The 27,632-nt window shown below is 45.3% G+C and overlaps 1 protein-coding gene across 3 annotated transcripts in view; it reads left to right on the top strand.

The window, feature by feature from the left end:
- Positions 1-27,632, top strand: part of VWC2L (von Willebrand factor C domain containing 2 like) — a 52,326-nt gene that overhangs the window by 20,319 nt on the left and 4,375 nt on the right. The window contains exons 3-4 of one of the 3 annotated variants that reach the window (XM_061348077.1): positions 1,254-1,383; positions 8,424-10,301. The exons of 1 other annotated variant lie outside the window; for it this stretch is intronic. In XM_061348077.1, coding sequence (XP_061204061.1) covers positions 1,254-1,383; positions 8,424-8,449 — 156 coding nt within the window. In that variant the 3' untranslated portion in view covers positions 8,450-10,301. Of the gene's footprint in view, positions 1-1,253; positions 1,384-8,423; positions 10,302-27,632 lie in introns of those variants that run through there. One more of the 3 variants, XM_061348076.1, reaches the window with a different exon arrangement.

Here is a 27,632-nt window from a genome sequence, read left to right as displayed (position 1 = left end):
CATTTTCTTTATCACTAACATTAAGTGTCAGTAATCGACCCACAGTTGCTGAACAATTGGGAATTGTGTATTGAACGCACAGGTACTGAAAGGAAGTGATTTTCCTTTCAGATTCTCCTCTTATTCTCCTTTCTCAGCTCAGTTGTCATCCTTTCTTCACACTTGCACACACGTAAGACACTGTGAACCTTAAGAAACTGACCTTTACATTTTTCAGCAGATTTCCATAGCTTTTCAAAGGGTGAGAGCGTGACAATTCTGTTACTCAGAGGTGGATAGAGATTCCTGTTTGAATTGGTGGAGCTGAAATAGAACCGTTTAGCTGGGTGTTTTAATCCAGAACTCCCTGACTTCAGCAGAATTATTCAAGCTCTTAATTATTCAGCAGAATTATTCAAGCTCTTTACATATTCTGTATGAGGCAGTTGCTCACAAACCTGGCTGAAACAGGCAGAACTGGAGCCAGCACCAGATCTAATGGTTATGTTATGGGAGTGCTTACAGACCCCTGATACAGGTACTGCACAAGCACAGAATAAAATGGTTTTGCCCCTCCAAGAGCAACACTATTCTCCTCTGTTCTGAAAAGTGGGAGTGTAAGCACACTGAGAGGTTGGCAAATGGGCAGGCCACCCAGACAGCACCTTTCCAGCAGCTTGGGGTTTTCTGGCAATGGCGGTCTACATGAGATATGAGTATGGCCCATCCCTGGAAGTGTTTAAATAGGTTGGACAAGGCTTGGAACAACCCTGCTCTAGTGGAAGATGTCCCTGCCCATGGCAGGGTGTTGGAACTGGATGATCTTAAGGTCCTTTCCAACCCAAACTGTTCTGTAATTCTATCATCTGGAAAATTGCCCTGTCCTCCTGTCCTGGGATGAGCCACCACTCATGATCTTCCAAAAATCCAACTGCGCTCCCAGCCAAATATGTAAGGTAGCAACAAGTGGGTTAGAGCAGAGGGATGATCTAGTGGTTTCCACTGAGTCTTTTTGACAAAAGAACCTCATGAAAGCTAAAACACCCCACACCTGCTCTGAGAAAACAAGTATCCTGTTCGCTGGTTTGTCTGATGTTCCAGTTGCCTATTTGAGGTGTTGCTATTTTGTCCTATAGGTTAATTTGTATTACCCATGATGAATGAATGCAGTCAAGAGGTATTGAACGCTAATGTGTTTATCTTATGACAAGATAGAAATGTTGCAAACTTGTGAGCTACAGGAGGAAATAGGCTAATTTTAGATTTGTTCCTAGCCCTCGCCATGCGAATGGTGTCGCTGCGAGCCCAGCAATGAAGTTCACTGTGTTGTAGCAGACTGCGCAGTTCCCGAGTGTGTCAACCCAGTCTATGAACCAGAACAGTGTTGTCCTGTCTGCAAAAATGGTAAGAAAGTACTGTGTTGGCTTTAACAAACAGACATAAAGGAAACAATTTCTTAAAATGTTGTTACTGATGCATCACCAGGAGATTTGCTTCCATCGGCACAGGGTAGCGGTGGGGCTGTTGCTTCCCCTTGTGCCTGGGCTTCATGTACAAGTGGCAACTGTGAAAACTAAGGCTGCCCTTCCTGGCCTGTGTCTTCTCATTGAAGCCGATGGTATTGCTGACTTAAGTAAGGCATTACAGGAGTGAGTCCTGATACCAGAGATAGTCACTTCATGTCTTTGCTTTTTTTCTCATAATTAGTCTAACATGAACTCAACTATATAATTAAAAAGAGAGTTTCTGTCCTTAAATTAAGAAACCAATTATTATTACCTAAAACTAGGGGAAAGTTCACAGAAATCAATGGCAAAACTTCCATTGGGGCTGGTATCACACTATCACAGTATGTTAGAGATTGGAAGGGACCTCAAAAGATCATCTAGTCCAATCCCCCTGCCGGAGCAGGAACACCTAGATAAGGTTACACAGGAACGTGTCCAGGGGGCTTTTGAATGTCTCCAGAGAAGGAGATTCCACAACCTCCCTGGGCAGCCTGTTCCAGTGTTCTGTCACCCTCACTGAGAAGAAGTTTCTTCTCAAGTTTAAGTGGAACCTCTTGTGTTCCAGTTTGGACCCACTGCCCCCTGTCCTATCATTGTTTGCCACTGAGAAGAGCCTGGCTCTATCCTCGTGACGCTCCCCCTTTATATATTTATATACACTAATAAGGTCACCCCTCAGTCTCCTCTTCTCCAAACTATAGAGACCCAGCTCCCTCAGTCTTTCCTCATAAGGGAGATGCTCCACTCCCTTAATCATCTTAGTTGCCCTAGTAAGACACCCACCAAGCCTGTAACATTGGTAGTTGTGTGCTGGAGTCTGTGTAGTGTTGGCCCCCATTGCCCTGCTGAAAAGATTTAATGAATTGGAGTCTGCTATAGCCATACTTTCAAGAAAGGCTTTGGGATGACTGAAAGTGCCTCTTCAAAAAAGAAATCTGTTTCCAAGAAGGTCTCCCCAGTCTTGTACCACAGCCTCTATGCACATATGTCTCTGGAAAAAACACCTTTCTAGTGCACATATGAAGAGAGATTGAAAGATGAGCTAGCATCACATAAACATCTTCATGGCTTTCTTGACATATAAGAAACAGCTACTTAGTTTCATCTTCTTGTGATAGGAATTCACTGTCCATATATATTTCCTCTTCCATACATCACCACTGCTGGATAAGAGTAATGGTTGCTTTTGGATCTAAATGAAAATGTTTACAAAGAAATAACATTTTCAACACATTTCCTGCTCTTTAAGATGGAGAAAAAGCAAGGAGTTGGAAATGCAAACTATTTTTACTAAAGGAATTGGCATAAATAATTCTGGTCTGGAAAATTGTACCCAAAATACTACTTGTAACCCTGAGGTTTATATTAAACAATTATTTTTACTCAAAAGTATTTGAAAAGGTTTTCATTTAGAGCTTTATGTTTCTGTTGAAAAGTAGAAAATGTTCACAGGAAATGTCATTGGGTTGTAGTTGTTGATGAACTTAAAAGAAAAGCTGTATTAACCAGCTCTGTCCACCACCTTCATGTATGTCCTGCTGTGCTTCGGTGTGAGGTTTCTCATCGCACTCAGCAAGATTGATGTCTTGGGTTGATGACTGGAAGGGGTAACAGTGGCCATTGCCGTGCCTGTCACCACAGCTCAGATTCATTTACACCCAAACAAATGCCTTTTGTGTGTGTTTGGCCTCTGTGTTCCCATCAAGTACAGGATGCCATGCTGAATGCCCCTCATTTACAGTGGCAGCATTTGTCGATTCCTTCCCATCTGGTTTGCGTCACATGAATCCAGCCTGTGAGCAGGCTTCCCAGGAGAGCTTACTCAAAGGTGGCTTCACACAGGTCCAGGAGCTGCTGGATTTCCCTACCAACACCCTGACCAGATAACCAGACTCCCCCACTTTGGGGGGGTTGGTGGCTTTCTCTGTTGTAGTCCCCAACATATCTGGTGACCAGGAAAGGGCATCATCTTTCTCCTAAAAACAATCAGAGCACCCAGGTAACAAGGAGGAAAGGGAAGGAAGCAGCTTCTACTGATGGGAACGAGGATGGGAGGGCAGAAAGAAAATCAGACACCTGGTGAAGAGGCTCCAGGGCACAGTGTAGTGATTGGAACTAGAAGCCAGGACACTTCCTCCATGGTTTTGCTGAATTTCTCCACTCCTGTCTTTGCTCATCTGTTGGAGGTATAGATATAAAATTGTCTGAAAACTACTTTAGGCAGGGAAGTGTTTCTCACCATCCTCTTAAGAACAGCCTGTATGCCTTGGGGATCCTGATCTCTGGGGCCAGGGAGACCAGGGCTTGCAGCAACAGCGCCAACAGCTCCCTTCATCCATCCAGCAGTGATGGATGAAGGGGAGAGGCAGTGCAGTGATGTGGCTGTTTCTTGGGGGGTGCTGTGGAGGAGAGCTGAACGCTTTCTGCCGTCCCATCCTAGCTGTAGGTATGAAAACCCCCATCTGGTAGGAATTCCTGCTCCTCCTGCACGGCTGGGGCTGACTGGCCAATGCTTGTAGTTTTGGCATTATCCTTTACAAATGAAATTAAATCATTCACACAATGTTAGAAGTCAGTAGGCACCAACATAGTCTCCATTGTCACGGGGAATCTAATGGACAGATTTTGTTACTGCTCTTGGATGTGTCTCCAAGTGTGGTGCACACCCTTTGCCTCCCTCTAACATTTTGGGAACTTCATGTGAAAGAGTAGCAGATGTTGCTATGTCTCTCACCCCTCTGAATCCCTCTGACACTACCTAATGAATGAGGATCGCAGTGCTTTAAGCTGTCTAGTCATCTTGAGACCAGAATGTTATCTTTCGGCTCTCTGCTGCAGCCAGCCAATTAAAGCTCAGTCTCACAAATGCATGAAGATAACAAAAGCTGACAGACCCACTTAAATGACTGAAAATCCTTTTTTTTTTTTTTTTTTTATTTATTTGTTTTTTTCCTTCAGTCCAGTAGCTTTTGCTTTCTCCATAAGTGGTGAAGGCAGTTATAGTGCCATGTTTCAGTGTGATGAAAAGATTTTAGCTTCATCTCAGTCCCTGCGGTCATCATTTTAGACTGGCAAACAGGAGAGCTCAAGGGATACAACTTCTGGGTGGATGGGGAAGTTAATCCCTAGAACAACGTGTAGTGCAAATCCTCATTCCAAAAGCTGCTCCTTAAAATTTTGGTAAAGATCCTCATTTTAGGTTAAAACACTACCCTTCGTTTGCTGCACTCTACTAGCAGCATAGCTTACCTTCTTGTTTAGCTTTTGCTGCCATTAATGGAAGAATAATTTCCTCTCGATACATTCAGATAGATTTTTCACACCTTTCTTAATTATGTCTTGCAAGGGGAAAAGTGCTGTGAATCAGTGAGCACTGGCACAGGGTGCCCAGAGAAGCTGTGGCTGCCCATCCCTGGCAGTGTTCAAGGCCAGGTTGAACACAGGGGCTTGGAGCAACCTGCTCTAGTAGAAGGTGTCCCTGCCCATGGCAGGGGGTTGGAACTTGATAATCTTCAGGTCCTTTCCAACCCTAACTATTTTATGATGCTATGATAATGCAAAAATCAGTTGAATCTAACATACCTGACCTGAAGATACAGAAAAAGCCAATACCAATTTCCCTTCCCCTACCATCATTTTAAGAGCAGTCTGAACAAGTGGCTTTGGAGATTTATTCCTTACTGTCAAAAGAAATGGAAGTGTTATCTTGTGCTTCACTAAATGCTGTAGCTCATGCAAAGCTGGCTCTGCTTTCAAGGAGTACTGCATTACATGTGGAACAGGCACTGGGAAGCTAAAATCGGGGGGTGAAGGAGAGAGACGATGTTTTCTTCTCCCATGTCCCATTGTTCAGTTTGTCAGAGTAGATTTTAAGGTCGATGGTTCCAGATGATATGCAGTGTTTCTATCATGGAGGTGAAAGGTCACTGGATTTCACTTTTCCTGGTAGTGGCAGACTGCAGAATTATGGCCCCGAGTTGTTATTTCAAGTCATTGTGACTTCTCAAGACACGAGTGTGTCAGCTATTGTTAACTCTCTCCTCTGCGGGATCTAAAATTTGCCTGTCATTGTCAAAATCAAGCTCAGGGCTGCCACCATCTGTGCTATCCCTCCTGCCCCCAGGTTCTCCTGCAGTTCAGTGAGAACATCCATCCACTCTACTAACACCAAAGCCTGTCAGAGCAAAAATCCTCCATGTAGTCCCCATGCTTCTGGGCCCAGGGCTGCAGTGGTGTTAATCATACCTCCCCTCGGTCTTCTCACCTGACCCTGAACTCTTCATTTCCGAACCTCTGCTTTTCCCTCCCCATAAATCCATCAGCTGCTGAGGGCTGAGCCTTGTTATTGGTGGGACATGTGGTACTTAAAGCCTATCCTTACACATCACTGCAGGGTTGTTCTTTACATTTCCTTCAACCCTTTGGGCATGGTCTGGTAAGGATGCAGGGATGGGAGGGGATCCCCAGTGTATCATCATTCGCATCACTTAATCTGGTTTAAATGGGTTCCTCTCTTTGCCAACTGCAAACAGCTCTCACCTGCTGCTCTGCACAAAGGGAGAAATCCATTGTGTTTCACCTTCCCCAGTGCTATTTGTTCAGAGCCAAAGAGTGCTCAACATGCCCTTTCTGAGGGGGTGAGTAGATGTGCTCCAGCAGGGAGTCCCCAGTTGGTCTTGGAGGTCCCTGCTCTGATGCTGTGCTGACTTAGTGACACACTGATCTTTGCCCACTGCTCTTAGAGGAGTTCAGTTTCATGCTGCTTGTTCATCCATCCATTGTTTGCTGCTCCTTGAAAGAAAAACCAGATGCAATTTCAAATTAGAGGCCTCACAGCTGCTTGGAGAAAGGCTGGAGGTAAGTGGACACAAGAGAAGGGCAGCACAGGGCTCTCAGCAACCCATGTTCTCCTGATTTTATAAAGTGCTCCTTCAGAATCATACCCAAAAATAAGCTCAACGTTAGCAAAAATTTGCCATCATGGGAGATTTTATGGCACAGCTGTGTCAGGGAAATGAATTTAAAAATTCTAACAAGTGCCACAATAGAATTGTTAACTTCTCCTCTCCAAAGTGTGAAATTCTTTTCAGAGCATTTCAAAGGCGCCTTCACCCATTTACACATACATTAACACAGTTGCTAAAATAGACTTTGCCGTGGCACTTCCATTTTCTTGAGGGATGAAGAGAATAAGCATTATAAATTTCTGTTTGGGGATCTGGTTTTGCTTCTAATTTAATTTTTGTTGCCACTGATCGTCAACAAAAGAATCCTTTACCCAACAAGAAAGATAAAAGCGAACGTGTCAACAATGAAATACTTCCTGGCAAGTGTGCTTACTCACGTTAGCATGGGCTTCTGGAGACATTTGTGATGAAATACTGGGCAGCAGGAAGACGTTTCGTAGATATTCTGTCACTGAGTCTTTAATTAAAGTTCTAAATTATCACAATTGATACAGATTTCAAACTAGACTCTGATCTTACCCTCCACACAGAGGTAAAAGTTCCCTTTGACCTTCAGCAGATTTTACCTTGGTAAAACAGCATGTATGCAGACAAAGCTCTTATGGGTATTTAATTTAATATGCTATAAATATTAATAATTCCATACAAATGTCTTCATCTTTGAGGCCATAAACACAAAAGTGAATAAATATTAATGTATTTCCATGCATAGAAAGCCACATTTTACCTGAGCTTCTCCCTTAATTTATTGAGAATCCAAACTTGCTGCTCATTATTTCTCTGTTTGAGTTAATTTGCAATAAGCATTCTGTACCCCAGCCTATTCCTTCCATAACAGTATGTTTTGCTCAGAAAACCCCCAGGGATTTTCCCAGCCTGTCAATGCCGGGGGCAGCGTTTGCTTTAGCAAACAAATATATGCTACACGTGTCGCGGAGTGAATTCTGCATGCAGTGGCAAAAATGTTATACTCTGCAGAATAACACCCAGGGGCTGACCTTCAAGGCTGCCTTTTCCTAGCAGAAGGGTATGTAGAAATGCCTTTCTTCTAGTGGGAGATCATTGGAATCTCCCAAATGTTAAAGGGGTGTCCCTTTGGAAGAGCTCTGCTGTGGACAGCAGAGGGAAGTTGATGCAGTCCCGAGGTCAGGCTGTTCCCATCTTGCCCAGCCACATTCTGGGTAAAAACTGGTTCAGTAACTTCATCTCCATTCGTAAATGAAGCAAGGTTAGTACTGAATACCACTCGAGTGGGTAGTCCTCCCAGGAAAATCCAGATGCCACCAAAAGAGGTGCTGGCTATGCAGTTCATGAGCAGGGCTCTTCTTCCAAATCAGGGAGACAACCAAATCAGTTCCCTGGTATTATCTTAGGGGGTGTTTATTTTGCAACACCCTTTGGGATTTGGAGGGATACAAAGGCCATATAAATGTAAATTATTTATTGTATTTTAGGTGAAGGTAGTGGATTAAAAGTGCATGTTATTAACCAATATTGACAAAAAGAACTTTCCCACATGGTCTCTATTGTTCCAAATTATCAGTTATCTTGAAAAGTGACAAGATTTTAATACCGAATAATCCAGTGCCTGGATATTAAGTTACCTGTCCTTCATTGCATAAATAGAGCTTGTTATTTATGTGCAAGATGTGGATCACTGACTCTCCAGGTCATTGTTTTGGAAAGCATCTGCTTCTAACATGATCAGTGACAAAAAAATCAATGAAGTGTGGAAAAAATTGCTAAAAGTTTGAGGAAAAAAACAGGAAGGTTTGGGGAGAGGATGTTTTCTCGTCCATTTGATTATATACAACTGTTGCAGGATAAAGGTGACACAGAAAATGTGGCAAGAGGATGAGAGAAGACTTCATGTTCATTTATGTTTTGGAAAACAGTGGTTTGGAGCCATGGGGAAATTCCTTTAGAAAAAGCCCCAACTCAATAAAATTCCTCTTCTAATTTATTTCAGGAATTCCTGAAATGGCCAGATTTTAAGATTGCAGTTAAAACCCCTTCAGTCAAAGTCTATGCAATATGCTGATTGGATGTGCAGATGCAAGTTGAGTGTGACCAGCCAAGAAGATGTATCCCCCACACCGGACTTTGCTGGACTCCACAATCCTCTCCAAAGGTCCCAGAGACTGAAGCTGGTAGCCTAGCATAGCAGCATCACCCTTCATTCTTGGTGGATAAAGTATTCATGGCAGCCAGACAGGTTTTTGGGTACTCAGTTGACCCCACCACCCCATTCAGATCTCTGAGTGGTCACAGGAAGGACCTGCTCGTCTTCAGGCAATGCTTGCCCTGCGCATGGAGGCTGGTGGTTGTGTCATGGCTGACTCCTGATGCAGAGATGCCACCCCTAATCAGGAGTCATCTTCCAATTTTGCAGAACCTGTAGAAGCCATCTGAACACTGTGATGACAGAGCCCAGAGCAACTGGGGCCAGCTGTGAAAATCAATGGTCTTGGAAGGCTGGATGCAGAAGAAAATTCCTGAGACTACAAAGGATGCATTTTTGATGGTTTGACAGCTAGTGTTCATTGTATTTACCAGAAGGAATGTAAACTGTGATGCCCTATTAGCTCAATTAAAGGACTGATTTGATTACCAACAGAGGGGAAAGAAGGATCAATTTAAACAGTGGCAGCAGATCACGACTGAAAACAAGGTGGTATATTTGGCCAAGAAGTCACCAACCTGGCAAAATACTTCAGTACTTACTTCACTGTTCCTTGAAAAATGTCATTTCCCTGAAGCTGGTTTTCAGTGGAGCGCATTCACCTCCATCACTCTGGGCTAAGTGATTAAAGGCATGTAGATGCTGAATTAGCTGATGAGAGTTAGGTACATAAGCACCTGTCAAGATCTAGCTCCTCCATTGCTTTTGGAAACCTCAGGCAGTTGGATTTATCTGGATGCTAAAATGTCCTGCTAACTCAAAACTATGCCCTGCTCCCTGTGGACACAGTTGTTGGAAGAGTCATCTGATAATGGTGAAAAGCTTTGGAAAGGTATATAGAGGTTACACCTTCAAAACTGGTCATCCTGGTGCTGGATTGCATCGAGGAGGACTGAGTTGAATCTGCCACCCCCTGAAGTTTAGAAGAAAGAGAGACTAAAAGAGGCAAGTGAGAGGAAGAGCCTTTAGAGAACAAAAAAGACGTGAACTGAACAGTGCTTAATGTGATTAACTCCATCACACAGCTCAGTGCTCACACAGAGTAGAAGCTGCTGGACTGTGTAGCCTCAGAGTGACAGGGATGCTGCCAGGAAGAGCTCCATTCAAAGAGTGCTGTGTAGGGAGCCAGCGGGACAGCAGCCCCCTTCAACCCGACATGTCCATCTGCATGTGCACAGGTCAGCCAATGCTTCCCAAGCATTTGTGATCTCTTCCTTTGCCCAGGAAACAAGCAGAGGGTAACTCACATGTTAAACAAGGCGGAAGAAGACTCTGCCAGACAGCCAAAAGCCATATAGGAGCTGAAAGCCACTGTCCTGCTTATGTACCCCAGGCCCTAACCATGTTTCCATGCTTTCATCCCAGCAGAGTCCAAAATGAATGTCTACAGGCACCCTAAGGAGAAAGGCTTGGGAGGATTATGAAAAGTCATTTCTTGGATGAGACTTGCGCCAAAGCTCTCATTGAGCAGACACAGCTCACAGAGATGTGAGAAGCACGTTACATGGTCTCTGCATTGCTCCTTAAACTCAGAAATGTTTATGAAGAAGCATTTGCTCATCGGTGATTGTTTCTCCTTGGGAAAAATGTTGCTGAAATTTGTGTGCACAAGCCTATGGCAGGGGTAGTTGAAGATCCACTACAATCAGGATAGTATGTTGTAGGGGGGGGGTGGGTTTGGGGTTTCGGGGAGGGGGAAGAGTACCTAGGTTCAGGTTGGGAAACCAGGTTCCTTTTGCAGAGCACAGGCAGCCTGGTCAGGACTGAAATTAAAGCAGGAATGGGGCTGTGTTGTAACTTGAAAGACCAAAAGTGACGTTATTATCCAATTACTTTGCTGTAAGCCATTTTGCTGCAAGAGAACCTAAAGCCAAATCCTGGGTACGTGTCACTTGGTGTAACGCCGGCTGTGTTGTTTTACTGTGATTTGCTCTAGCTGAGGATCGAACCTGAAGGAGCTAATATCTGTGTGACTCACAGGCACACTGCAGGAGGCTGGGGTGTTTTGCATGGTCAGGCTTTCTAAAAGGATTAGAGATGGGTTTGCTTTTGCTGCTCTAGAAGGTTGGGATTATTAAGCCTATCTGTATGAGAAGAGTGGCAGGCTCTGTCTTCATGTATTTCGAATTTAATGAATGTTTAATGCTTCTTTTATTGGAGCCTACATATATGTAGAGGACTTGAACAAGGGGTTGACTTATGTCAAATAATTGATGTTTGAGCTGCTCCTTTTCCATGAAATGCAGACTTTACAAAGCAAAGAGACTGTAATGAAAATATGAATTAAAGATTAGAGCTAAGCAAGTCTGAGCAAATTTAGGATTAAAAAAGGCACTTAGAAGTTTTCTCCTCCCACTTCCTTTCCTTCCCTTCACATTTCTGTGTCTCTGTCCCTCGGAAGGGTCCTGTATTTCAAGCATAGCCTTCTGCCTCTCCTACACCTACGCACCTCTGCAAAGGAAATTGGTGCAGTAATCTCATTCTGGGTATTACTGTATGTTTGCACATCATCCTAGCCTGTTATGCTTGCCAACTCACCAATTAGTTCAGGTAGAGAGACTAGAAAGCATTTTTAAGATGCGTTTTTCGTCATCGCTATCCCTGATCTGCTGACAGAGTGCAGCTCCTGGGCAGAATGAAAACAAGTGCAAGTTTGGTGGAACCATTTGCCAGAGGGACTCATAGTTTGTTACATCATGTCCAGGTGAGGGTGAAAGAGTGTTCTTTATACATGGCAGCAATACTGCTGTGTGACAGTGGTTGAGCTGTGCTGCCTGAGAAGGTTCCTGTAGGACAGTCTTGAGGCTGGTACAGTGCCAAGCCTGCCAAGAGATACTGCCTGTTCCTGTTGTCCAGAGACGCTCTTCTGCTCATAATCTTCAGCATCTATTCCCTTCCATCCCCCCTTGGCCCACCCCTCTCCCTCTCCGTTAACTGTCTTCATACTCTGGCTGTCCACAAGGGCTTCGAGCTCTCAGTGCAGTCTACAAAGCTCAGCACCAGGGCATTGCTCCTACAGCATGAACCTTTTCTCACCTCACTTCCTGTAGCACAGGCTGCAAAGAACTCGGCTGGTTAGCGGGGTAATTTCTTGCTTTCTGTGTTTGTGTTTAGAAAACCCTTCTGCAACATCGATCTGAATTAATGCCTAAGACACAAGAGCTTAGGATTAGTCATCAGCAAATAAAAGCCTAGTGGAAAAGAGGATATCCTGCTGTCTTTGCTTTGGCTGATTGGGTTAGTGTGGTTCGGTTCCTTGTGCCTCTGGCTATATTGGTACAGCTAAATAAAAGAGCTGGGCAGGGAACTCACCTAGGGGACCCTGATTGTCAGCACTTTGTAGTGGGTGGCACACCTAAGTTGCAGCAGTCACCCAGTGGTGTTTTAGCACGCTTTGTGTGCTCCACTGCCCAGCTGGTCTTCATGTCTTCACCCTAACCCAGGTGCTAAGGGACCCTCACCCTGCTGGGCTGCAGGGCCACCCTCCTGCTAGCTCAAGCACAAAAAAATGCATACAAAATAGTTACATCTTAGGGTGAAGAGGGCAACTCCTCATGCGCCCTCTGGAGGACGTCTGGAGGTCCGAAGGAGGCCCAAGGAGAAGTGCCATGTGGTGAGGATGTGGCCTGATTTTGCCATGTGGCATTAGAGCCAGAGGAAAGTCTCATGCCCTGTTTCATTTTGCAGTATGGGTGTGCTCTCTGAGTCCCTCCGCAAGAACTGCTGCCACTGAACTCTTGCCCCTTATTATTTTTCCATCCAGAAGCACTGAGCCACCAGGAGACATTGTGTATTGAGACATGAGGTGCAGAGCTTACACGTGAAACAGGGATTGGGGAGGAGAGAAGGCAGGGCGAAGGGCAGTGCTGCACCCCAGGTGATACCATAGGTCATTAGCAAAGACAGTCCCATGGTCCTCTTACCTTCTGTGTCCTGAGGACATCCTAGGTTTTTGCTGGACGGAAGGAACCTGTCCTTTGAGGGTGTAAGTATGTACTGAGTGGGTCTCATTACAAAACATGGTCACTCTTAGCCACCCTGTGTCAGCATGCCTGTATTCCTTATCATTTCTTGTTGTACACAGGTTCTTGAAACTTAAAAACCTAAAAATCAGAATTCACTCATGATAGAAACTCAGAAGATCAGTCTAAAAACCCCTTTGAAAGAGTATGGAAACACAACAGACTGGCAGTCTTATTAGGGGTGCCTGGCAGTGTTCAAGGCCAGGTTGAATGGGGCTTGAAACAACCTGCTCTAGTGGAAGGTGTCCCTGCCCATGGGAGGGGGTTGGAACTGGATGATCTTTAAGGTCCCCTCCAACACAAATCACTGTGTGATTCCGTGATTCTAACATCGCCTTATCTGCAATGAGCTCAGGATGTACATGATCTAAGCGTGTACATGATTTAGCCTTATTCTTACACAAAAGATGTCAACAGCAGTTTTCATCTCCTGGGAAGATGGAAGGGCAATCAAAGCTCCCCTAAGGTATCCCAGAGCAACTGTATCCTCATGACACATATTCTGCACCATGTGAGCAGAGTTTCATATCTTGTACGTGGAAAGTTTATTCCTTTCAGGTAAACTCTAGGACATACATATTCCACTTGTACCCATTTCTGAAATTATAATTGTCCCAAGGAATTCTGTAAGCACTTTTTAGGGGGAAAAAATAGATACGGATGAGTCCCACAGCTGGTATAACACATTTTATGTCAGCTAAGCCACATTCTTCTCCCAGTTAAAAGTGTTTTGTGCCATTAGTCCTGGCAGGGAAGCTCACGTTTGTTAGAATAAATGGAGCAGGAGCTGATGCACCAAAAAGAAAAGTACTCATGTCCTGCACAACGATCTACTGAGAGAAATGGGTCTGTTTGAAGATGAGCAGCCAAAGTTCTCCCCGACCTTTCAAAACTCAGACTTTTTTCATTGCAGCCAGTTGAGAGTATTTGAAGAAGATGGGAATATGTTGGTCAGAAAATGCTGACTCACTGAAACATGCCTAAGAAATAGGCCAATTATAGCAAACTTGCTGTTTGTACATTAAAAAAGATCGGGAAAAAACCTTGGAAGGATTAAATGCCCTAGTTTAATGCTTTCAAAATGAACTCACTTAAATCTGGGAGGGAAAAGGGGGTGACATGGTTTTGGGTGTAGATCTTTAGTTTATCGTTTCAGGTAGGAAAGACAGGAAACAAAGGAGCTTTTTACTCAATGAATTATTTCAGACAACCTGCTTGGATCTTTATTAAAATCAAAAAGTGTTTTCAGCTTTGACATTTTTTCCCCATTTGAGTAAGAGAGGACTAGCAGAAATAGCTCCCCATTGTAATGGGAAACATCCTTCCTCCTTGCCAAAGTATGTGGTCAGCTCCAGGATGGGATTAATATACTCCTCTGAGGTTAGATGCCTTTGGGACCACCACCTTCTATGCCTGCTGGGAGAGGTCTGCCAGCACCCAGTGCTTCTTGGAAAAGCCTCTGCACTTTGCAGGATGAGGTCTGCAGGCTTTGCTATTTGCAAAGCTGTTTGCACTTTGGATTGCACTTTCTTGTCTGATTGAAATGGATGGGAAATGTCAGGAGGTGCGGGTGGAAGAGCCCTCGTTCAATACTGCTTCAGTATTTCTGAGTCTCATTATCTCCGGTCAGTGCATTTGCCTCGTTTCTGGCTTGTGAACCAAAATACCAGCGTGCTTTCATGCCATCCCCTCTCAGTTCTCACCGCATACCTTCAGGACTACAAAACCCAGGGAGTGAATAATCCCCCCCTCAGCTCCTTGGGCTTGCCTGTGTGCAGAGGCTGGGGAACACACTGCAGCCGACACACAGCGTGTCAGTGCCAGCTTGGTCTGCAAGTCAAAGGCTCTGATTTCACAAGGCCAAGCCAGCGCTGGGTGTTCCTTCCAGAAAAGCCTTGTTCTCCGATCTCTGACTCATCGCAGCCCCTGCTGACGTCCAGGGGACTCCTGCATGAGGATTATTCATCTGAACTGAGTCCACAGCAGCATCCCATGCGTCATCCCTTATCTCCCAGCAAGCAGAGGCCGGCAGTCGCGCCAGCACTGTGGGCACCGGCCCCTTTCCAACAGCACAGCAGTCGCAGACCTGCCCTCTGGGTTATGGATCAGGGTAGTGGCTGCCAACTATTGATGACTGAATTTAGCTTGGTTTCATTTAAGTTGCTGTGGTTGACGTGCATGAGGCTCTGATACCCTCACTGTGCTACAAGGAAAGAATCGAGAGACTCTAGTTGCTTTTCAAGCTGTGTTAGACAAAAAAGGAATGTATTACAGGAAATGTCAAATGGTAATTAATAAGGACTTGGAAAACTGTGTTTAAAAATGGAAACCTGTCTGCAATAATAACAATTATATATATATGCTATATTTTGCACTGAAATCACGTTTTTTCTTGGCTGCATTCGTGCTCTCCTAAGAGCAAATGCACTGGTCCAGTTCCTGAGACTGGTGTAAACTGGCCTGGCTGCCTTGCGCCAAGGGAAATACCCATGCTTTTTCAACAGCTGAGGATTTGCTCCCCTCTGTCATTTGTTCTAACAGCTTGACAGTGAAGTTGTTACAGCAAAAAATAGCGAGAGCCAGTTCCTGCACCCATATCAGCTGGCCTCATACCCTCCAAATCAGAGGATGCTGTTGCCATTACCTGTGCAAGGCAGCATTTCCCTTTAGGATGAGCAGTGAGTCCAAAGGTGAAGTTACAGCCAGCCCTCCTCCCAGCGAGCATTTATCTAGGCAGGGAAATTGTCTTAGAGGATCTGCACACCCCATATATTGCTGGTCTGCCTCCTTTGGTTTGCTGCCAGATTTTGCTGAAAAGATCTTGCCAGTATCAGAGTAAGGGTCTTGAAAAACACAGAGGAGCTGTGCTTGGTTCTGCTCTCCTGGTGCTTAGTCTGACCCTCCCAGACCCCCTTCTTGAACTGTTTCACTCTTACTTATGGGACTTCCCTGCCAAAATGGTCACTTGGGTTTCCCAAGTGGGTCACCTGGTGAAGTAAAGGTAATTCCTTTTATTTACAGGCAGCCTAGCTTGTATCTATGGTTCTAAAGGCCTGGGAAGTAGTGATGGAAGGGGAATGGCCTCAAAAGAAGGGGTTATAAACCCCCAGAAGGAGGCCTTCAAGGATGCCAGAGAGGGACTCTTCATCAGGGACTGTAGCGATAGGACAAGGGGGAATGGGTTTAAACTTTAAGGGGAGATTTAGACTAGGTATAAGGAAGAAATTTTTCACTATGAGGGTGCTGAGGCGCTGGCACAGGGTGCCCAGAGAAGCTGTGGCTGCCCCATCCCTGGCAGTGTTCAAGGCCAGGTTGGACACAGGGGCTTGGAGCAACCTGCTCTCGTGGAAGGTGTCCCTGCCCGTGGCAGGGGCTGGAACTGGATGAGCTTTAAGGTCCCTTTCAACCCAAACCACTCTGTGATTCTACGATTCATTAGGGAGCTGGGTTAGGCTGCCCAGTGGCAAAAATCAGCTCCCAGTCAGCCAAGTGGGAGTGGCCACTAGCAGTGAAAAGCCCCTGGCCTCATTTTATCACTCAGCACCATCATTGGTGGCTTTTAATTAAGGCAGAATACAGTTGGTTGTGGAGGGCACAGGAGGGGCAGAGATGCTGGGAGGAATTGGCTGTGGTATAAATAAGATGCTGGGGGGAGGAGGGAGGGAAGGTGTGCGCAGCGAGGGTGCCTGGCATGACAGCACTAATTGGCTTTATGTAGACATCTATGCCCCTCCTTTCCCCGGCTTTTTTCCAGTGAGTACAAAAGGAGCCAAAAATAAATCTTATTTGGGCCCCCCTGCAGGATCTCAGCTGCAGTAGGGAGGGGATCTGTCTTGAAAGTGCTGGGGCGATGATGTCTTCAAAACAAACATTTCCCTGGCTTGCTTCTGAGATTAAAACCCCTTTCTGAGACAGCCACAGTGGTTCTTACAGCCCTCTGGATGCTGACTTTCTCACCATGGTCTCTGTGGAGGAATAAAGGGGAGAAAAGAAAAAAGAAAATAAAGCAAGGGGAAGGAATGCAAAGCCAAACTAATGGAGTATCTTCTGGCATTGGGAAGTTTTCATCTTCCAAGGTCAGCCCTGATTTCATTCAGAGTGCTTTGCTCTTTGTAGCAGTTTCGGTTGTTGCAGCTATACGTACAAAGGACCATCTGGAAACCTGTTCCTAACTTTAGCAGGCATTAACATCGAGTCGCCCTGAGCCCACATTTGTTTGCTGGCTGCAGCAGCTCCGTGTTGAGCTTACTTGGGCTTCTGCTCGTATCCCTGACAAGGCAGGGACTGGGAACAAGCAGGCTGGGTGTGCACAAAGCCTTTGAGCTTCCCCAGCAGTTTTTACTTTAGTTGTGGGGTTTGGGCTGGTCTGAATTTTGAGGTGGGTTTTTTTCCATCTCCTTTTCCTGCATGTAATTGTTGAGCTCAGCTTTTGGTATATGCATTCAGGAGTACAAGAGTGTGTTTCAGTTTGAAATTAGAAAATGCTCAGAGGTATAATCAGGTCTTTCCACAGTATTTAATTATCCATAATTAAAGGCATCTACACAAAGCACCAGATTTTCAAAGACTATTCTTGTGTAACATTGCTAATGAATTAAGTAATTAATTGGCATTGAAAAAATACAATAGAAAACATCAATCTCTTAAAGTAGAGCATTTTTGAGGCGTTTTATAAAATCATTAACTTGTATCAGGTCAGTAGCTGTTCTAATGTCTAAATCCCCCTTCTGGTTTCAGAAACATTTCCAAAGGACAAAATGAATGCTGGAAAACAAGGCAGGGAATACTTGCTAAAGAGTGTGGAAACACTTGGATATGGGAAATTTCATTTGAAAGTCGTTGTCCGTCACTTTGCTGCTCTGTCCCGCAGTTCCTTTCCCCTGCCAATAGTCTGAACCAATTTCCATCACTTTTGAGAACCCAATTTGCAGCCTCAAACCTGTCGTGTTCCTACAAGTTTCATTAAAAATGGTTGTCTGCCGGCTTTAGTTGTACTAACCCACATCCCCTCAAGCAGGGCACTGCCTCTATGCCTAAGTTTCCCCTGTGCACTTCCCTGCCCTGTGGGGATGCTGTGGTGATAAACAGGCTCTTGATTGCAAGTCATTCAGATACTATGATGGCACCAAGACCAGAGTGTGAGCAATAGTTTTATCCAGTGCTTAAGGGATAAAATCAGCCCAGAGTAATGAAACATTCTGAAAATTTGGGAAGGGGAGGGATGCAGAAACGCGTATATCCACCATAAATTTTCCCCAGTTTTTCGTCTTTCCTAGCTGCTGCCATATGGATAACCATCCTGTCCTGATACATCAGCATAATATCATATGGCATTTGCCAGGGTGTAAAAGACCATATAGATTGTGGTAATGTATTTTGTAGTGGTACACAGAATTATTAGTAAAGGAAAGGATGATCCTTTTCCATGTCATGGTTCCATTAGACGCAACTATTCACATGCAAAACCAGCACCACTCGTTTTGTTTTTATTAGCAACCTGGCTCTTTGTACGGCACCCTCAGACAGCATTGTGGAAATGCCATGGATATTAAATTCAGGTAGCATAACGGGAAGAGCAAAATCTGGGGACAAACATGGTTTAAAGCTGTTTCTGCAGCTGTTGGAGAAAGCAGGGCAGGTCCCAGCAGAAGGGTTTAGGAGCATGTTTATTCCAGAAGCATCAACCTCTGTGTGTCCCATCTGTCCATTGGACCGAGGTGTGCCCATCCTTGCAGTGGTTTGTGCTCCCAGTGTGTGCACTCAAGATCCATCCATCCATCCTGCTTCTTCCTCCTCCTGTTTCTTCAGGAGCTACAGATTCCAGCAGAGCAGTGCTATGTCTTCTCTCTCTAACACCAAGCTTATCAGTTGCTTGGGGCTGCATTGAAAGGGAGATGTTCGCTCAAGTTTCCTTTTATGTGTGCCAGGCAAATAATTCCCCAAGCAAATGAAGAAATTGCGTTTCTGCCATTGTGGTTATTCCCTTTCTCCAGGTAATCAGTCTTTTGTATGAATGTGCATAAAAGTGGGAGCTCTGCTGCTGCAACCTGACCTGAATTTACACAGTTGAATTAAAGGCAGATTCACAGGCTGATGCCACTTGCCACCCTCCAGAAGAGTCTGTCCTGTGACTGGAAGGGGAACCTTTGGTGCCTGAATTAAACTTTAGCTTTTATACATGTTCATTAAATTTACTTTTCATTTCAGCTGTTTCTCTGTCTGTCATTGTGAAGGGAAGGAGGCTGAGGAGTGGTGGTGAAGATGGCAGGAGATGGGCCTGCTGGGTCACGCAAAGTCTGAAAATTGGATTCTGCTCAAAATTGGCAGCAGAAAACCCAGCTCCAACATGAGAGTAGAAAGAAATGGTTTCAGCAGCAGCTCTCACATGAAAAGTTTTTGCTTTGCTTTAAAGTTCCATTTCTAACATGATCCCACATTCAAAACCTTCATCAGAAAAATCTGTCACCAGGTGGGGGGGGAAAAGGGACCATGCTGATGCTCTCAAGCATCACATTTTATCTCATGGGGGCAGGAAGGCATAAAGACATTTTTCTGCCAATTGACACATTCCCACAGTCATCTGGATTGCCCTATTTTCCTGACAGAAGCTGAAGGCTTGTCCTGAGCATGCAATGGTCTCCTGCAGCTAAAGAAACCCTTCTTCCCCTTCACAAGGTGTTTGTGCAGAGGTTTATCATACCAACAGGCAACCATTGCCAGGACTAATATGCATGGTGGGGTGACTGTCCTTGTGCATTAATAACTGCTGTAGTTTCATTACCCAGCAGTGAGTTGGGTTTTCAGTAGACTGCACATCTAAATGCACAACTCAGGTAATCCTGGTTCTTCCTCCCCACCCCCGTATTGCATATTTTCCTCCTGTTTTATACAAAATTAGCACAGTCACAGTTTCCACTTCATTTATGACTGATATGAATAAAAACCATCCCATAAAACATCATGCACAGCTGTAGTGAACAAGTTAGATTCAATTCTGGCTTTATATTGAGTTGACGTGCAGCCAGCTCTCTTCCATACATCATCTGTGATTGCAGTTAAGAATGAAATACTGTTTTAATTCTTACACTGAATGTGGGTTTTTTTTCTGAAGAAAGAAGACATAAAAATGTTAAAATGGGCCATAAAAATCATTAAATTTTCACACTGAGCACAACCAAGAGGTGAATAAGTTGGTTAAAAGCTTGAAAGACCCAAAGAAAAAGTCCCAGTTGTTATTCTTTTGTTGTTAACCTTTGCCTTTGAATGGAGAAACCCAGGCAGAGAGCAAAGACTTGGTACTTTGGCAGTCAGGGGATCTTTTGCCCATTTGCTTCTCTGGATAAGGGTTTCTTCTCACGTCTGCATGGACAAAGAGCTGTTGCTGCCTGCTGGAGCTGCTGCTCCCTACCTGTGGCCAAGTACAGCGCCCTGGGATGTGTCCCAGCACTGTTGCAGTGGGCAGGATGAACACCCAGCTGAGTCCCTGTCTGAGTTTGCCCCTCTGTATCCCAATTCCTTTCATGGGTGACCTGGGAAATACCCATGCAAGGGCATGATCACCTGAACGGAGCTTGTCCCACAGCATGCATTGTCCCATGGCTGCTCTCAGTACCCAAGCTGGTGAGGTGAAGGCAGCAGAAACACAACAGCATGTTTTATACACATATACACAACATCTCTGACTATATTTCTTGCCTTGGAAGAAGGCCTCTGGAAGGCCTAACTTTTCTTCCCTTTGGCTGTTAATTTATCCGGTAATGTTGTTAGCTGAGGCACTATTTTAATGGTAGCCTTATTAATCAATTTCTTCTAAATTAACCTATTTTATTCCAGCTCCAAAAAAAAACCCACCTCACCTTATTTGCCGTGCTTGAACCATTAAAAGAATTAATGTACCTTCAGTGCTGTTGGGGTTCATTTTGGGAAATACCTATTTAGACAACTTTTTAAAAGCCTGGAAGGTTATAATGACCTACGAGTAGCTTTCATTGCCTGCAATTCAAATCTACCTGTGGAGTTTTTAAGTGTGGTATTCTCCCAAAGCTTTATGCTGTCTGTACAAAGCTAATCCTCTTTGTTTGGTCAGGTAAATGTTGAAACATGCATTTCTCACTTAATAGCTGGTTATTGTTGTCTTTGAGTTGTTACTGGTTTTGTTCTTCAACCTTGAAGGTACACAATAAAAATCTGATTCAGAAAAGCTGTTTTATATGCACAGTGTCTGCCTGTGCAATGCTAGGCATGCTGCCTGTGCGGGTTTTTTGCCATAAGCTAAACTTTTCAGTGCTGATTAAGGCATTTGCTCATGGAGAGCCTTGTAAAATGAAGAAGAATTTAGTGTGCAAATCCCACAGGTGACTTTGAAAATGCCAAGCAGCATTTCATATTAAAAGAGGGGAGGAAAACCCTATACTTCAGGCTAGGTCTGTAGCCCTGTGATTTGATCTTCTGCTGTCTGAGGAGCGATCCTAAGACATGCCATGTCTTTGGTGGCAGTAGTTAGACTTCAACACCGCCCTCAATTTGGGTATATTTCAGCCAGCAGGGTGGGTAAATGACTATGAATTTGATACTAGCTATTAATTTGTGCTGCAGCAATGCCCAACCCTGCTGATTAACAGTCCATAACGCACCCCTGGATGAAGAACCCAGTAAAAATGGGGAGACTGGGGACGGAGGTTTTTCAGGAAGTAGAAGTGCCCTCAGATGTGCTTCCAGCTTTGATTTCAGTGCACCTGGGATCAGAAACAAAAGAGGCTGGGGGAGATGCCCATACAATGAGGTGAATGCCCTGAATCTATAGCAGCAGGAAGCATACTGTTTGCCCTGTTTATTTTAGCATGCCTAGATCAGTTTTACAGGATTATCTGCACTAGTTCAGATGGTTTAACCTGATTAAAAAGATGTGTTCTCACGGTTGAGACTACTGGTAGTTTATTATCATTTCTCACTCCGCAATATTCCTGCTAGAGGAAAAGTTCTGCTCCTTCTGGGCTTTAACCCTTGGAAGTGCCTAGTCTGGCATCTCCTCATACCCACTGGTGACAGCACTGGCTGTCAGTCATTGGCAGCGCTTGTGGATGATCTGTTTCCTGCAGATACCTGTACTGAATATGTGGTTTTCTGCATCATCTGCATGCTGTCTTCCCTGCACTGAGCTGTGCCCAAAGGTTAATGCAGAGCTTTGCTGCTGCCCCATCATGGCCAGAGCTATGTATCAGAAAGCAAGCGAAGGTGCTGCCCAGGGATGGGCAGGTTGGAGGTGACCATCAACCTTGGGCTTGGTTCCCTGTCATCATGCTCATCACACAAGCACAGCATATGAAGGGAAGTAGGGCTGCAGTTTTCAACTGGTGCTTTTTAAGTGTCTTTATTTAACTTGCTGAGTGATAATCTCAGGGCTGTCCACACAGCTTGGATCTGTATTGGCACTGGCAGACGTCAGCACTCCTAAACAGACTGCTTTTAAATTGCACCCATAGATCTTCCTTGCACCAAAACATTCCTGTTCCAGTATTTAGTGATGCCTGAAGTTATGCCTCCACATCAAATTAAGTAACTGTGCTATCAATAAGGAGGAGTAATGCGGTGTATTCCCTTCTGGATGTCTCCCTGTCCCTCATTTGTTTACTGCTCCTGATTAAGACAGAAAACGAACTATTGGTAATTTTCTAACCATGGTGCAAAGCAGTGAGGATTAAATCAGTCAGTGCCACTGGGAGCCGGGTCATAATTCAGGGAACTCGAGTGGGTCACAGTATCACAGTATGTTAGAGATTGGAAGGGACCTCAAAAGATCATCTAGTCCAATCCCCCTGCCGGAGCAGGAACACCTAGATAAGGTTACACAGGAACGTGTCCCTTGCATTCATTATACTCCAAGGCAGTGGGTGCTTGGGGTTGTCTGAGCAAAGCCTAGATGATGTGGGGTTGGACTGTGAAGGTGACCTGTGAAGGTGACCTATGAAGGTCCCTTCCAATCCAGACTATTCTACTGTTGTATGCAAACATCGCTGCATGGGGAGAGCCAGAAGGTGATGTGGGGCCTCCAGGGGATCCCTGTCCCACTGCGCTGGCTGAGAGCTGCAGGTGTGGTTTACCTTATTTTATGGCTTCGTTGCTGGCAAAAGTGGGTGGGAAGGCTCCTGTTGCCCTGTATTTAGCTTTTCAGCTCAGTCTCACCTTTTTAATGCACTCCTTTTAATGATGTAGGGCTCGCTTAGAGTAAGGAGCTCAGATTTGATTTGGATACTGAAGATGTATTTTTTAATGTAGAGATTAAATAAGCTTTAGGGATCTCCAGACACCCAGCAATATGAATTACGGCTGGAAAAATCTCTCATGTAAATAGGCAATGCTTGAGAAGGGCTGTTAGCATCATCTTGTGAGGAGTGAAATATGCAGGAAAGATGGAAAGAGCTGCAGAAAGCTATAGACTAGATTAATCCTTTGGGGAAGTGGTGTGCAAGACTGAAAGCCTGCAGGTGGAGATACCACCACTTGACTGCAGGGAGCTTTTAGCCAGAGCCAGTGGGGTCTGTCCACAAATAAAGAAGAGGTTCACATTTTGTGATATTTTAGGCAACAGAGTGAAACTGGAGGCATTTATTGGAGATGACGTCTCCCCATGGGTGGCTGGACAAGGTGGTAAGGGAAAAGTGAACCTTCCACCTTGGGGTCACCTTGAGGAAGTGACACTTGTTACCACAGCTACAAGCCATCATTATGGGATACCCTGCCTAAAAGTGGAAACACCCCAGGCAGAAGGTGGCCTTGTTGCCAAAGCATCACTTGGTCCAACACTGCATGTATCCGTATGTTGGCTCCTTTCGTAAGAGAGGGCAGGAGTGACATACCCACCTGGCTGGAGTTGTCTGTGCTGGTGAATGGAAACAGAAGCAGGCTGAAATTTGATGGGAAAGCTTGCTGGAAAGCTCCTTCCAGGAAAGCATCCTTCCAGGAAAACACTGGCTGAAAGGAAATGAACTTGGTTTTGCTCATGTGTACACACACACCCCGTGTCCATGCAAGGCTTTCTTTTCAGATTTTAAAATACCAACAGCAACCGTAAAAAAGGGGCACAAAGCAATTCCTGAGGTTTATGAATGGCAGAGGGACTGGTGTGTGTGTGTGTGTGTGTGTGTGTGTGTTCTGGCGGCATCACTAGCCTTTGCTTACTCACATCTCCTGCCCAGAATTTCCCATGCCTACCTTGGTTTTCATCCCTCAGCTCATGGAGAAGGATGGGACAAACCCAGTGATTTCATAGAATCATCACAGAATCGTAGAATGGTTTGGGTTGGAAGGGACCTTTAAAGCTGATGCAGTTCCAACCCCCTGCAATGAGCAGGGACATCTTGAACTGGATCAGGTTGCCCAGAAACACATCCAGCCTGGCCTTGAATGTCTCCAGGGATGGTGCATCCACACCTCTCTGGGCAACCTGTGCCAGTGTTTTACCACTGCTCATTCATGGGTCTGTTGCAAAGAAAAAGCAGCACTGCTTTTCCCTTCCTCCCCCCATTCACCACCCACCCCACCGTGAGATGGAGCCTTTTCAATTGCCAGATGTAGATGCAACATTTCTGGTATCTGCTGTGCTGGGTAGAGCTTCCTTCAACCACAGGATGCGATTGCTAACCAACAGGTCCACAGCGGTGCGGGATGGGATAAGCAGATGATGGTTTGTTTGTGCTGGTGACCAACTTTCACCTACCCATGCTGAAAACATTGACGTGCTCCAGCACTGAGATGTGCAGCTGATTAGCATTTGGGGTGCCAAATGGCTCTGCAGAGTGTTTTGCGTAAGGCAGCAAGCACTGACACCTCTAGCATCTCCCGCTTACCTGCTGTAGGGACTTTTAATCTGCAGCACTGAGGCCGGTGTGGTTTGGTAGACTCGACTTCTAGTCCTTTCCAAAGACAGAGCAGCATCCACATTTCATTGAGGTGGTGGCTGAAGCGTTGATGCGGCCTTGACATTTAGGTGGAGGCATATTAGGAGAGCTCATCTGGTGCCAGTGCGTGTGAGTGGACTGGAAAGGGGCTTTCAAAGTCTTACTGGTGATCTAGATGGGGGCACTGACCTGAAACGGTCCCATTTCTCAGCCCTGCAGGAGCCTTTGTACAGGTTGGGTGGTGTTGGACTTAGGGGTCCAGGGGTGTATTTTCACCTGGTGTATGTATTGGGAACATGCATGGTAAATGGATGTCCTTTAATCTGCAAAAAGCTGTGTCATCCATAGCCTGGAGGGCATGGACATCACCTTGTAAAGCAGAGAAGAGGCAGAGCCACAGTGAACTCCCTTTCCTCCTGCCATTACCAAGTGATTAGCCACAGACCAAGGCTCTGACCTGGGCTCACCCCCCACACACATGCCATAGTCATAGAATCATAGAACCATAGAATAATTAGGGTTGGAAAGGACCTTAAGATCATCCAGTTTGAACCTCCTGCCATGGGCACACGAGACCATGTCACCCAAGGCTCTGTCCAACCTGGCCTTGAACACCACCAGGGATGGAGCAGCCACAGCTTCTCTGGGCACCCTGTGCACCTCAGCACCCTCACAGTGAAGAACTTCTTCCTTATATCTAGCCTGAAGTTCCCCTGTTTAAGTTTGAACCCATCACCCCTTGTCCTGTAACTACAGTCTCTGATGAAGAGTCCCTCTCCAGCATCCTAGTAGCCCCCTTCAGATATTGGAAGCTGTCTGAGGTTGCCACAGAGCTTCTCTCCTCCAGGCTGAACAGCCCCAATTTTCTCAGTCTCTGTTTCTGGCAGCTCTGTTCCTGATGCGCCCTCAGGCTTCAGCCACGCTTTGAGCCAGGATCTTTGGCTTCAGCCTCTAAGACAACAAAGCTCCAGCGCTATTATCTTTTGTTGGGGTTTTGAGTCCCTGCTGCAGAGCATCACCTAATTTAATTCTCAGTAAGGCAAAACTCAGCATCGGCAGCTGGCTCACCTCGGGCTTCACCCGCTGCCTTTTCCTCCCTGTGGGGAGAGGGCGACAGGCAGTCCCGATACTAGGCAGTGAAAACAATACTCCTTCCCTCCTCAACTTATCAATTACAGCCACAAATTGCGCTCTTTCCTTGCCATCCAAAGTGATTGCTTAAATAGCGTTGACAGAGCTCAACGAACATGTGAAAAGATCCTGCAGGATCAGCAGCAAGGAGCTGCGTTAACCCACAGAAATGGGGGCTGTGATCGAAAACAAGATGCTGGGTTTTCTTCCCTTCCTGAGCACAGAGTTCAGCCTGGATGTGGAAAAAGCACAAGGTGCAGACAGCTGGCAATCCCTGCCCTCTGTGCCAGAGCCTGGGGATCACCTGTATTTTTGATGTATTTTGCCTCTCTCTGCTGAGGAGTTGTCCACAAGCCTCCTTGTGTGGATTTCGGGGTGTAATCCTCGCCTGGCCATTGCTTTGTAAGTGATTGTTTCAGCCAAGCAATGCTGGGCATGCTGGACACTGGCATGGGAGGCTGCATGGCTTATGGCATGGGGGAGCATGGTGAAGATGCCTGTTTTGTGGAGACATGCAAAGGAAAATCCACCTACCCACTGAGAAGACACAGAAATGGTGCCTCCAGTTCCACGCAGATGACCAGTAGTAAATTCATGCTGTTGTGTTCATGGTTGAGGTCCAAAAGCAAAGTCATCAAGACAACATTCAGCTGGATGAGTGTCCATGGGGTTGCTTTCCGGCACTAGCCATTCCTAAATAAGTGTCAGAAAACACCACTGTTTTCTGCTTATTCCTTGCAACTTACATTGTGTGGCATATCAGAGGGGAGCCTAAGGGACAGGTTGCTATATTGAGTTGCTATTTAGCAGCTGTCTAAACTACTAGTGCGGGGTAGGTAAGTGTAGCTAATCAGCACCTCTCTCCTTGACATTATTCATTGACTGAATAAGGTAAATTACCTTGGAGTCAACTTTAGTATTTCCTAAAGAGATGGGGAGGGTCCTAAAGTAGTGACTGGAGACACAGAATTATCACTGGAAAATATTTAGCTAACAAGAAAATACCATTGCTTGCAGAAATCAGGTGTTGTACCATGAGAAGTTCCAGTGAAGGCAATGAGCTTTGCCTGGTGCAAGATGCTGTTCAGGGCAAATCTGAATATCACAGTTGGCCTGAAGTGATTTGTGCTTGCTGTGGTGCTTAACATTTGATTTCCTTTTATTGCTTCTTTGCACACACGAAGCTAAACCCAGAGCTGCTGTAAGCCATGGGCAAAGCTATTGAGTTCAGTAAAATCACCAGAGAAGTAACTGGGAGCAGCCTGAAGCCCACAGGCCCCAGGAGCCAGGCTGGTGTTCAGCACCAAGTCACTCCAAATCATCAGCATGACACTGCATTCATCAGACTGCACACTTCTGCTGTTTCCAGCTTTAACTTGGCATCTCTGCAGTGTGCTCTGGAATTCACGTGTTTTCCTCCTCATCCCCATAGTGCTATGGTGGGGACTGTGCAGAAGATGCAGTTTGCTTGTGATCTGGGATGGCTGCTCCTATTGCCTTTGGGTCGTGAGTTTTTTCCAGTTTGACAGGAAATGTCAGATCAAGGGGCTTTTGAGTTTCCTTATAACACCATCATGCCAGACTCCCAAGAGGACTTAATCTCACACCCTTGGGTAGCATTGCATGAGGCAGCAGGAATGCATTAATGCCTGAGCATGGGATTAGATGTATTCCCTCCATACCAGTGGTGAAGTTCACCAGCACAACATGGGTCATCACCCAGGCATCTGGTTTTACACATACAGTGCAAACTTTGCCATTACTCTTCCCAAACAACAAACCATATGGGATTTTTCTAGCTCTCTCCCATCAAAGCAGCATCTGAATGTCCCTAATATATCTCCATGAAAATCTTCACAGTCATTCTAGCAAACAGCCTGGAGTGCTGTGGTCTGAGCATTAACTATGCAAAGCAAATCTCACAATTACGGTGTCTGTGGGAGGAG

This window comes from Neopsephotus bourkii, unplaced genomic scaffold (assembly GCF_033783945.1).
Source record: "Neopsephotus bourkii isolate Nb327-2 ecotype Australia unplaced genomic scaffold, CSIRO-AGI_Nbou_v1 NB_335, whole genome shotgun sequence".
NCBI classification, from domain to species: Eukaryota; Metazoa; Chordata; class Aves; order Psittaciformes; family Psittacidae; genus Neopsephotus; species Neopsephotus bourkii.
Note: the sequence above shows the minus strand (reverse complement) of the source record. Positions and strands in the feature narration are given on the sequence as shown.